Consider the following 12,247-nt stretch of genomic DNA (forward strand, 5'->3'; position numbering starts at 1 on the left):
GCTTTCGCAGCGGCTGACCCTAGGCTCTGGAATACTTTGCCCCTCCATATGAGGTTGGCCCAGACCTTGGGGGTTTTTAAATCAACACTTAAAACTCACTTTTTCTCTCTGGCTTTTGTTTAATTATTTATTTATTTAGTTATCCTCAGAATTGATACTATTTTTAATATTATTAAATGTTATTAATATTTTTGGGGTTTTATGGGGTTTCAGTTTTTTATGATTAGTAGGTTGGGGGCGGGGAGACCTTAGAGAAGGTTCTGACTGGACTGACTGGTTGCTACGTCTGGTTGCTTGGAGCTGAGTTGGTATAACCCTGAATTAGATTAGAACATTTTAGAAATATGAGGAATAACCTCTTGGTTTTATAAACCGTTTTGTAATTACTTCTTCATCCATTTTTGGATCTCTGCTGGGTTTTCTTTTAAAACCCTAAACCCCCCCTTGGGCTTGGTCCCTCCCCTCTCCCTCTGCGGATCTAAGGTCCGGTAGAGGGGGATGGGGCACAGAGTCGCTTATCCAGGCGGGGGAGTGCATCTGACGAAGAGATAGGTTGTTGTGCTCTCTATCTCTGTTTCTTATCCTACATTTTCACCCTGGACTAGAGGGAAAGCGTTCTTGGACGCCTTTTCAGCTCTGTTTCTTACTATATTCTTCCTACCCCGTTTACCTTGAACTATTCTAGGAGAGTGTGTTGACGTTGACTCGTTGGGCCTTTCCTCCTGTACTTGTTTGTTCCCCAGTTCTTTCCTTTAACTGAATCTAGGAGAGGGCATTTAGGCCTCTCTACTTCCTTCTTTTGATTAGTTTTAGTTTTTCACCCCCTTTCCCTTGAACTAATTTATACGGGAGAGTGCATTTACCTAGTCACATTGTGCCTCTCGGCGTATACTTTGACTTTCTGTCTCTTTGGAGAGTGCTAGTACGTTGGATACGTTGGGCTTTTTCACTGTTGTCCCTCTTCACTAGTATCCTGTGTCCCCTCTTCATAATTTGGGTCTTCATAATTTCCACCCTATTCTAAGGGGAAGCATGATGGTGCCTTTTCTTTTCAATTTCTGGCTTTGTGTTTCTTCACCTCTTACTCGTTCAATATTTAGGAGAGTGCATTTACGTAGTCACGTTCTGCCTCTCTTCCTCTGTTTCTGGCTATTTATTTTCATACTCTTGTTTCTCTGAGAAGAGAAGAAATACTATTCTAAAAAGGAGCTGACACATGGTGTCTCTTCACTTATACACTTGAGGGGTCAGAGTTTATATGGTGAGGGATTCCATGAGCGATATGCGCCGGCCTGTGCCTTTACCTTGAACTTCTAATAAAACTGCTCGGGTCTTGATAGATTGAGTGGGGAAGTTCATGAGATCTTTCTAGAGGGTTATCAAGAATAACTTTTATCCAATGACCTTTTCCCTCTCTGTCTGTGTCTGTGTATTCTCTTGTTCCGATTAACCCAGCCAAATCTTTTTTCTTGTTCTGTATCTATATCTACGCCGGGATCCGGAGTCGAGGCTGATCCTCTTGCTGTAGTCCTGTGTCTTGGATCCTCTATCCTGAGTTCTGGATTAAGTCGTGGACTTCGGGTCGTGGCTGAACCTGTCTCTGCGGTCCTGCCTTGGGTCTCGCCATGCTGCTTCCCTGATGGCTTCCTCAGGATTGTAGCTGACATCCTCGTGGATTCATCTTCTTATTACAGACACATGCATTTCCTAACATTCGGTCTATATGCTGTAAAATGTATTATCTCTTCGATTTACACACAGCATCTATTGCACGTCTGTCCGTCCTGGGAGAGGGATCCCTCCTTTGTTGCTCTCCCTGAGGTTTCTCCCATTTTTTCCCCTTAAACTGTGGGTTTTCTCTGGAAGTTTTTCCTTGTACGATGTGAGGGTCTAAGGACAGAGAGTGTCGTTTTTCTCATACTGATATTCTGAACAATCTGTGCTGTTGTACTTGCTGTAAAGTGTCTCTACTGTAGGCTAATTTTATTATATGTACAGCACTTTGGCTCGACCAAAAATCGTTTATAAATGTGCTATATAAATAAAACGTGATTTGATTTGATTTGGTTGGATACATTTTTTTAACCTCTTAAGCCCTGAGCCTGTTTTTCAGGTTTCAGGCTCGAAAATGCCACTAACACAACAAAGATTATATCTTCACTTCTAAAAGGGGTAAATTAATAATATTTTCTCTCAAAGCAAGGTTACATCTGTGAGTTGGATGTAGAAGTGTCAGAATCAATATAGATGTTTTTATTTTAAAGTAAATTCAGATGGAACATAGTAAAAACATATACATTCTAATGTCCGCCTAAAAAAAAAAACATTACTTATAGTGAAAACCACCCTTGGATGATGGTAAGGTAGACTAAAAGCTTTAGGAATCCAAACTATAACATATAATAAGTACCCTGTATCAAGATTGATGCAAAACAAGTGGAATTTGACCTTTTTAGAGAGAGGTTTAGAAAAATAAAGTCCAGGCGGACTCACCTCTGGGTAATTTGGGAACCATCAGTTCCATTTGACCTTTTTCACTGTAAAAATCATTGTATTACTTTGAATTATCACTATAGGTATTCATTCCATCCAAATACAACTGTTGTGAAAAAAATAAAAAACATACTCTGTTATCCTCTTAGGCCCCACGGACCCGGTTCCGGGGCCGAAATCGCGTCATTTGCAGGAAACAACGTCTAAGGAACCTTAATATTTAATAAACTATGAATATTTTATATCCATATAACGGGAAAAAACTCATCTAACTGATCTTTTTCATTTCTTCAAAAAAACACACAATGCTAACAGTGAGCCTCTGAATTAGCCCCGAGGGAAAAATGCTAACCTATTACTGCACCGAAACTCACTCCTAGCTCCCTTATTATTTATCCTAGGTGCACATCCAACACATCGTTTATGATCGTAAAGACACAGAATCTAACGGTGCCCACCTCAACACTGAAAGATACAAACTCGCGACGTTATCAACAAAAACGTACATCAAAACAAGTGGCGCTAGGTACTACCATGCGCTAGGCTAACATGGCTTACCTTCCGCTTTGTCTGGTCTAAACTGGTCTTCAATGGCATTAAAACGATACAAACGATTATGTAGTTAATCCATAGGTTAATATCCAATGTGGCTGTGTCCCCTTTGAAATGTTCTGATAATCTATAAGCAATAAAACTGCAATTCCGTTGTCTGCTGTCCGCTCTGGGCTCTGTGCGCTCTGGGTCCTGCAATTCCTGCTTCCTTACATAGTAAACAATAAGAAAAGTCTGCTGCATAATGTGCTTACGCTGGCTGGCATTCTTTATACTTTACGCAGGACCATATCTCTGGAACCCATTGGTCGATTTGGGTGATTTACACATTTTTCTTAACCATTACATCCAATAGAATCGATGGGCAGTTCCCAAATCCACGTAAACATTACCATTGCGGACGTAATAGAGAAGCAAACGAAGCATATCTGAAAGTACAAGCCTGGACGGCAAAACTTTATACCCAGTATATTGCCATAAATATGATGATGGATTATCAGTAAAAATGTCTACGTGACACAAAAAGACATTGGATTAACCTTGAGCGGCGTTTTTATTCCGTTGAACACAACTTTTGATCACAAATCAAAAAAGGCAAGACGTAATTATTGTAATATTTTTGAAACCGGATGTTGTTTACTTTCTCTTTTCTGGCTGATAGCTCCAGGAATTCGGGGTCGTACAGTGATGACATTACATGTGTGGAATCTGTGGAGTCTCAGCTTTAATCGGATATCTTGTTTGTGCAGTTACGATAAGTAATAAGGGCATGTCTACCGTGAGTGCTGTGCAAAAGTCCGTTAGCATTAGTTAGCATTTTTTCGCTCCATGCTAATTCAGAGGCTTGGGTTGCGTTCCGATAATCCAAAAATCAGCTCCTAAATTCTAACCCTATCTCCTATTCCTTGACCTCTGAGTGAAACGTCACGGGGTTAAGGAATCCGAATGCACTTTCACTATCCAACGTGTTTATGATGCGCCAGCGGACGTCATGAATGTGCGTCTGCTGCTGTGGGGAAACTATGGAAACTACAGTTTTCTATACAGCGGACTACAACATGGATGTTTAAAAAGAACGAGGGACTACTGTAAACTCATCTAGAGACTTTGCACCGTGCTCTGATGCTGTTGCTTTATGAACGTGGACAACAGAGAAACATATTCTTCATGACCAAAGTTGGAATTGAAATAAAAAAGGAAAGTGAAACTTATGCTCGTCACCCTCTCCCTCCGGTCCACATTAATACAAATGATCCCAATACGTATGATTGTATGAAAATATCTTAAAATCAATACAAATGTATTTATTATAAACGTTAGTCCTTAACATCTATCACTGTGTATATCACCATTCAAACATCTTTTAAAAGTTGAACAAACCCACACAGCTCAGTGAAATGTTGACTTTATTTAATCATTTCAGTAAAAACTAACGGTCATATTTCTCTTTTTGATTATAATACTGATGAACGTTCAAAACAAAGCACTTTGGCAAGTTACCACATATGTTTTAAAATGCTTAATAAGCACCGTAACTTTCATGATATAATTTCTCCGTCATAATCGGTTGTTTCCGTGAACGGCCGACTGTTGAGTGACGGCAAATGCTGCGGCTGCAATGCATTGTGGGGCAGCATTTTCTCCTCTCCTTTCGGTAAGGGAGGTCCAGTGGTTCCTAAGCTAAAGGAGGTTATAAAGGAAGTTTGAAACCTCCTTTCCTTTCATTTGGAGAATTGGAACGGCACTTATCATGGCTGCCACTGAGGGACTTCCGGGTCATTTAAATGGACTATTGGAACGCAACCCTTGTATTACTTGTAAGAGAATATTTTAATCTGATCTGTTTATAGAGTTTCTTATAGTTTCTTAGAATCTGTGATACTGCAAACATCTGCTTGTAGTATCAGTCAAAAACTCCTCTGTAAGTTGAGGTCACAGGTCAAACGCTTCTCCCATATCCTGTGGGGGGAAGGTTTCAGGCTTGTCTGCGTTTCCTTGAGACAAGTAGATTATTGTCTCCCATTTGCTATTGATTAGGTAAACGCGGGCTTCTGTGGGCCCGCCTCTCCTCGTGTTGCTAGATGTTTTGTGGCTTTTGGGCCAGAGATGATCACGGTGGACCACGGGACGGTGGGAAACTAAGATGATCTCCCGGCCGTATTTGTCTGTACTGTGTTCAATAAAACTCTCAGTGCTTTGGCTAACGACGTTTCCAGACTCCTTCATTCTACCTCAACATTGCAACAACAGAAGTTTAACTTCACATTACTCTTGTGTTTCTTTTAGCTAACAATGGTTCATATTGTCAGTTAGCGGAGTTTCTTACCGTTAAAATGGTATGGAACATTAATAGTTTCATAAATGTTAAGAAGCCCTGAGACATAGTCTCGTAAAAAAACGGTGGGAGGGGTCCACTGGGGGGACCCTCGGGCTTAAGAGGTTAAACTAAATAAACAACCCAGTATGAACACTTGTATAGACCTTATTAAAAACATTCGTTCCTCAAGTTGTAAAAATGTGCTAATAACGTTATTCTGAGTTATTTCCCTCTGCATTATGAACGTGCATCTAACCCACGGGACCCCGCCGCCCGGCACGTTCATGTTACGTGTTCAGCACTACATGCGTTTATCTTTACCCATGGATGCACAATAAGAACGGACCCATATCGCCTTACTGCCAGCCCACGGAGCTGTAATAATGGATATATTGCACATGTTTGCTGTAATTCATCATTTGTAAAATATTATACTACATGGGCTGTATGATGTAAATCTTGTATTAAATAAAGTTAATATTACCAACGTAGATTAAGGTCCCTGTAGCTTCTTATTGCTCTTGCAATATACCATTAAAGGAGTTGAACGTTATTGTTTGCTATTACTATAATACCACGCAGGGATAACCCAGAGTTTACAACCGTTGCATGTGGGCACAACACGTTTTGACCCAGAGGAATAGGCTACATGCACTAGTTGTCTGAGACGTACTTCCGCCTTAGCCGTTATACTGCTCGGACGCTTCCGGGTTGCTTCTGGTCTGCGTAGCTGAGCGTCCACAAATGTTTTACTGTTTAAATCTGTGGTTTAAATATGAGTCGACGGAAGATTTTCAAAACGGAGCATTTGCAAAGACAAGTAAAGAACTACTCCGAGCACTGCTGTGTCCCACTTTGTACGGCGTCAGCTAAATTCAACAGCGTCCTAAGTTTCCATGGCTTTCCGACCGAACTCGAGCTGCGAAGACAGTGGCTGGTTAAAATACGACGCGATAACTTTACAATCTCCTCTCACTCCAAGGTCTGCAGTCATCACTTCGCTACGGATCAACTAATAGAGCCAAAAACCCTTGATGGCCGTAGGAGGCTTGTGAAAGGTGCTGTCCCAACTCTGTTTGAGTGGAATCACTTCACTGCTCAAACACCGCGGGCTAGTGTTTGGGAGAGAAGGGAGCGGCCCACTGAACCAGTCTCTCGGGAGGAGCAGGAAGAGCACATCGATGTCCGTGACCATGATTACTGCTCAACCCCTGAACCAGCTTCACTGGACATGTCCTCTCAAGCTACAGAAGACAACTCCAAAACATTGGAGGATCTGCAGAAGCAACTGCAGGAGTTAAGAGTCCAGCGAGAGTTTTGCTTACAGCGGTTTGCTGGCTCCGACGACAACATCCGATTCTATACCAGGTAATGTTTTGGCTAAATTCTATCCAAGTTTTTGAGATGGGTTAGCTTATAAAGAATCCTGTTTACCTGCCGTTTGACTGCTGACTATTTGCATGCAGTGTTGGAATAAGTAGGCTACTCAACTTAACTGAAGTATAAGTACAAATACTATGGTTTGAAAATTCTCCTGAACTGAACATGTAGAATCATAAATCATGTGTTTTCATAAGTAACTAAAAACTATGAAGGTTAACTAAATGTGGTGGAGTAAAACATACTAATACTAACAACATACTGATAATACTTTACTACAAGTGGAAATCTTCAAAACCTTACCAAAGTAAAAGTACATGTCAATATCCACTGCGTTTCTCCCAGTTGCACACTTAAGAATGAAGAGTAAAAGTAGTCATTCTGTGTAAAATGTTCCCTGTATGTTTTAGATTATTATTACTGCTGCTTTAATGTAGTTGTTACATGTTACTGCTGTATATTACTATACCTGCACCAAGTGCCTTCTTAATCAGTCTATTTGAATTGTAATGTATTATAGCAAACAAGAGGAAAGCATTAGCCCATGTGTTACAGTTAACGAGTCAATTAATGACTGACATGTCTTTTGTGTACAGATTCCCGAGCTATAACCACCTGATGGCCTTCTGGTTTTTGATTGAGCCTTCCATTTATAAAATGGTTCGTGTTACAAGAGCGATATCAGCTGCCAAGAGGAATGAAGAAGTGGTTACACACGCACGTCCATCAACGGTAGGCTACGTTTCTTTTAACACACAATCTAAACACAAACTGAAGGGAAAATGTTTCTCCAACATTTCATTGCTTTCGTGTAGGCTAAAAGGCTATAGTACTCAATCCTTTTTGAATACATCAGAGAACTAAAACAACTTAATGTTTTTCCCATGGTGTGCTACACTCATGATATTAGTATAGTACCCTTTTTTTGTTTATCTTCCAGAGACAGCTGCTTCAGCCAATTGACGAGTTCTTCCTTTTGATCTGCTTCCTGTCGGTGGGTTTGAAAGAGAGAGACCTTGTAAACCGCTTCAACGTACACCAGTCCACTGTGAGCCGCATCATTGCAACATGGACGAGTTTTCTTACAACTTTATTGGGGTCACAGTGCATCTGGCTTACACCTGCAGAAGTTCAAGCCCACCTCCCAGAGGCATTCAAAGATTTCCCAGACACACAGGTGATCCTGGATTGCACAGAGCTGAGGTGTCAAACACCATCCTCACTCCTCCTCCAAAGTGAAATGTATTCTACATACAAATCTCACTGCACCATGAAAGCCCTGGTTGGCATAGCCCCACATGGCGCAGTGACATTTGTTTCCAGTCTGTATGGTGGTTCTGTCAGCGACAAGGAGATTTTCAAACAATCTGGAATAGCTGCATTGTTGACTGAAAACATGGCAGTGATGGTAGATAAGGGCTTCCTGATCAGCGATTGCTGCAAATGCAAGGTGTACTGCCCACCTTTTCTGTCAAAGCAGAAGCAAATGCCAGCCTATCAGGTGAGGGAGACACAGGCCATTGCCAGACTGAGGGTTCATGTGGAGCGTGTCATTAGGAGGATAAAAGAGAACAAACTTTTTGATGGTGTCATCCTCCTGTCCCATGCCTACATCAACCAACTGTTTGCAGTAGCATGTATGCTGTCAAACTATCAGAACAAAGCACTGGTCAAGAAATGGGTGAAATAAGACAAGATGATGACACCTGTGCAGGTAGCTGTGATTAAGCTGGGTGAGCACACCGTAATGCCGTGTTGCCTGACACGCTAGTGTTTTGTTTGAATAAATGGTAAATAGCAAATTACAATGCGTTGATGATTTCTTAAAAATGCACTGATTTACTATTCATTACACAAATCACTTCACTTTATTGTCTTTTTAAATACAATTGTATATTTATTTACATATATGAAATGTGACAAACAATATATATCAAAAACAAAATATTGAAATCACATTTTGTTGTCATTCAGAACACATGATTGAGGGGTTGCCTCCTAAAAACAATGACGGCTGAGCCAGGGTCTAGCAGCTAACTGCTTACAGAGTTAACAATGGCTACAGTGCCCACTACTTTTTTAATGACAGGTACTTCGGCATGTATGTGTCTCTGATTGCTCTTTGCACTTCTGGATCTGTGTATATTCTTTGCACCAGGTAGTCCTCTTGTGCCCACACTACAAAATCACACCACTGCATCCCAGATACAAGAAGTTGACCCTGTACTTGCCAGTAATAGGCATGGCTTTTCTTGAGCTTAGGGGAGCCACATTCCATCTGCACATATTTGCAGTCGACATAATTTGGGACATTGGGACATTTGAATTCAACAAGGCCAAATTGGGGATATTCTGTTGGGTCAAAAACAACTCCATCAGGGGAGGCACCAAGCCAGGGCGTAGAGGGGTGAATGACAAGGCCACAAGGGGAGTAGTTCACGTTTGCCAGTCTACTGTATTCAGCTGCTACTGTGGGCTCCATCTCGGCACCTCTCCTCATTTCTGCAGTCTGCCTTGTACCTTTGAGTATTCGCTCTGCAAGAGAGTTAGCAGAGCTCTCACCTCTGACGTGACAAATCTCTCTAAACCTAGAGGCAGTAACCCTGGGTTTGCGGAGCAGATGCCACTCTGAGCTAGAGCTTTGCTCACGGGTAGCCTCCTCAATTTTGTAAGATATTTCCAAATCAACAGATAAGCTGTTCATATGTAGTTGCTCCTCTTCTGAGCACACCAGCGGTAAATCACATGGCAAGATCACATACCCCTCTATGGGCAAGTGGGGTGTTGGTGGTGTGTCAGTGTGAAGTGTGGTGTACCGAGACGTCAAAGCAGGCATCTGATAGGACAGAACACTGCCCTCCTGCACAATCCCGAAGGCACTTTCCACAAGGGGCTTGTCAGGTCTCATGTTCATTGTGATCACAAGCGGCCTGTCTTCAATGCTGAATGCTGAGTATGCCTCCGTAACTCTGAACAGGCAGGGATCTGGTAATGGCCCCACCATGCCTCTGTAGAATCCACTCCTACAAAGAATGGCAAAGACAATATAGCACATTAATGTGACAATAAAGGTTAGGAATACAGCACCAGAATTATGAATTTTAAAAACACAGGAAACACAATTTTCCAGCTAAAATTACCTTACTCCAGTCTGCACCATCCTATTTGGTACAGGCTTGGTGAAGACCATGGAGTTGATGGGCCCTGGCTTCACACCCTTAAGGAAAAGACAATTACTGTTCGTTGAGTCACTTTAAAACAAAAACTCTGTGAAAGATTACAAGTATTTGAACCTCATTGAAATTACCATTGTTCGCGGCTTGTGCCATTGCTGTTCCGATTCAGTACAGCTATGCACAACTGGCATGTTCAGTTCAGTGTAGTGTGCTGTTTGGAACAGCAATGCTACTGTGTGATTGCACAAAACAGTTCCTGCAACACAGGAGCACTGGTTGTGCGTGAGCACCACTGGTGATGAATCACGAAGCGTTATCTAAAAAAGAGAGAAGAAATACTAATGATTAGTAACCTCACTTGTTACTATGAGCCAGGAGGTTATTATGAGTAGAATTATTGGTTATTTTTACTGACCCATTATCCTAGAAGAAGCATGTATTCCTGAATGCTTAGTGTTACCCTCTTACCCTACAATACCACAATGAACTTTCTTTGGAAACTAAGATGCCTTGAAAATTGTATTAAAGCAGTTTTTACTATATATTTGAACCCCCAAACTTACACATCCATAATCAATGTAATAATATCTGAGCAATCAGCTGTGATAAAGCAGGGAGAAGTAGGACACTGTTGAGATTCCCTTAAGGTAAACTAATGTTTAACTGAACTGAAACTCAATAAACAGGGGGAAACAGTGTCAATGCTGCCTGCCTACACTCAAACTGTGTGCTGTCTCGCTCTTCCGCATTGACCTGTAGCACAAGGCTCTCACGCTGACCTGCCCTGTCAGCCTGTCTTTATTGGACACTGAATGAAGAAAAACAGAGCAACAGCGTTAGATCTATACTCACGTAAACACATCTATGGCAACATTGCTTTACAAAAGCTGATACCATTATGCAGTGTGGCTAACAACAAGATAACCTTGGCTAGGCTATAAGGCTATTAAACGATAGTATTTGTTAGCAAAATGGCTAATGTTTTAAAGAATTAACACCAGAAACAGTACATAGCGTTACCCAGAGCCCTATAGTAGTCTACTATAGTAGTAGTATAATAATAATAATAATAATAGTAGTTATACTATAGGGCTCTGGCGTTACCTAGCTTTTGACAGCTAATGTTAGCGTAACCCGGAGCATAAGCTAGCTGGTTAGTACCGGTTACCTTCTTACCTTCATAGCAGGGTTTCCGCTAGGATTTTTTCTCGCCGGTCAAATGTCCGGGCAGAATTTATTTTACCGGATAAATTTGAAACTTACCGGTCATATTTCAATAATAATAATAAGAGTTATGTTGCAGAGTTTCCGTTAGCAGGTAATTACCGGACTATGAGCAGATATGCTGATGTTTAAAACTCAGTTCACGGGGCTCATTTTTATATTGCTTCAGTTTATAATCGTAACAGATCGAAAAAATTCAGATTCATTTTTCAATAAATGATTCCACAAACAACAAACAACATAATTATTACATTCAAACAAACTACTTGTAGTAGATGAAGTACATTATTCAAAAGTTTACATTAACTTTGAATAATAACACGGGAGAAACGGAGCCTCTCTTTTCCTCTCTCCCTCCCTCCCTCTCTCCCTCCCTCCCTCTCTCTCCTGACAGCCCGTCAGTTTCTCATGCAGCACGCTAAACAGTGGGCGGGGCTTCAGGTGATTATGCAGAGCTGCGTGTCTCGGTCTGACTCAGCAGCTGATCTGATCTCTCTCTCGCGTCTGGTTATACTTCACTCGCCTTTATGTCCATATCGATCAGATCCAGCTCTCCTGATCGGGCTTTATAGAGAGCACCGATCAAACTATTAAGAGTGAATATCGGCCGATAATGACCGGTGGCCGATCTATCGGAGCATCCCTAATTATTACCAGACATTTTGACCGGCAGGTTTTGAATTTACCGGTTTTTAATACATTTTACCAGCTAAAAACCGGTAATTAACGGCTAACGGAAACCCTGCTTCATAGTTGTGTATATATGACGCAGCATATAATTTGAAGCCTTTATCGAGTTTGCTGGCTGGGGCTTTAGTCGTCCGGCAAATCCGATGAACATCTGACATTTTTAATTTCGGAAGCTCTTGTAGGCAGCGGATGTAGAAGGTCGTCATTTTCAAACAGGAAATGAATCGGCCGCTATGAGTAGAATGCGGAAGTGACTGTGCATGTAGCCTATTAGCTATACCATATGATATCGCCCGAGGAAGTCGTCATACTTAAATAAAGATATATGTGTCAAAGCTCTAATCAAATGAACAGTTGTATTAATTATACTTGTATATATATATATATATATATGATATATCTATATAGTATATAT

The 12,247-nt window shown here is 41.2% G+C and overlaps 2 protein-coding genes across 3 annotated transcripts; one reads left to right on the forward strand and one right to left on the reverse strand.

The window, feature by feature from the left end:
* Positions 1-6,030: 6,030 nt before the first annotated feature.
* On the forward strand, positions 6,031-8,481 carry LOC117560685. Its single transcript, XM_034237630.1, has 3 exons — positions 6,031-6,730; positions 7,339-7,474; positions 7,683-8,481. The coding sequence occupies exons 1-3, from the start codon at positions 6,138-6,140 to the stop codon at positions 8,430-8,432; spliced, it is 1,479 nt and encodes a 492-aa protein (XP_034093521.1). The 5' UTR covers positions 6,031-6,137; the 3' UTR covers positions 8,433-8,481.
* Positions 8,482-8,618: 137 nt separating this feature from the next.
* On the reverse strand, positions 8,619-10,503 carry LOC117560686. 2 transcript variants are annotated; one of them, XM_034237632.1, is made up of 3 exons: positions 10,050-10,503; positions 9,888-9,959; positions 8,619-9,765 (listed from the first exon to the last, which is right to left on the reverse strand). In XM_034237632.1, the coding sequence occupies exon 3, from the start codon at positions 9,744-9,746 to the stop codon at positions 8,814-8,816; it is 933 nt and encodes a 310-aa protein (XP_034093523.1). In that variant the 5' UTR covers positions 9,747-9,765; positions 9,888-9,959; positions 10,050-10,503; the 3' UTR covers positions 8,619-8,813. The 2 variants fall into 2 exon arrangements, with proteins under 2 accessions (XP_034093523.1, XP_034093522.1); XM_034237631.1 differs by having other exon boundaries at positions 9,883-9,959.
* Between the last annotated feature and the right edge of the window lie 1,744 nt (positions 10,504-12,247).

The sequence above is a fragment of the Gymnodraco acuticeps genome, unplaced genomic scaffold (genome assembly GCF_902827175.1).
Source record: "Gymnodraco acuticeps unplaced genomic scaffold, fGymAcu1.1, whole genome shotgun sequence".
Taxonomy (NCBI): Eukaryota; Metazoa; Chordata; class Actinopteri; order Perciformes; family Bathydraconidae; genus Gymnodraco; species Gymnodraco acuticeps.

Coding starts and splice junctions, on each gene's coding strand:
- LOC117560685 (XM_034237630.1), top strand. CDS start 6,138: ATGAGTCGACGGAAGATTTTCAAAACGGAGCATTTGCAAAGACAAGTA. Junction 6,731..7,338: donor AACATCCGATTCTATACCAG/GTAATGTTTTGG, acceptor TTTTGTGTACAG/ATTCCCGAGCTATAACCACC. Junction 7,475..7,682: donor CACACGCACGTCCATCAACG/GTAGGCTACGTT, acceptor TTTATCTTCCAG/AGACAGCTGCTTCAGCCAAT.
- LOC117560686 (XM_034237631.1), bottom strand. CDS start 10,109: ATGCCAGTTGTGCATAGCTGTACTGAATCGGAACAGCAATGGCACAAG. Junction 9,960..10,049: donor GGCACAAGCCGCGAACAATG/GTAATTTCAATG, acceptor CTTTTCCTTAAG/GGTGTGAAGCCAGGGCCCAT. Junction 9,766..9,882: donor ATGGTGCAGACTGGAGTAAG/GTAATTTTAGCT, acceptor CATTCTTTGTAG/GAGTGGATTCTACAGAGGCA.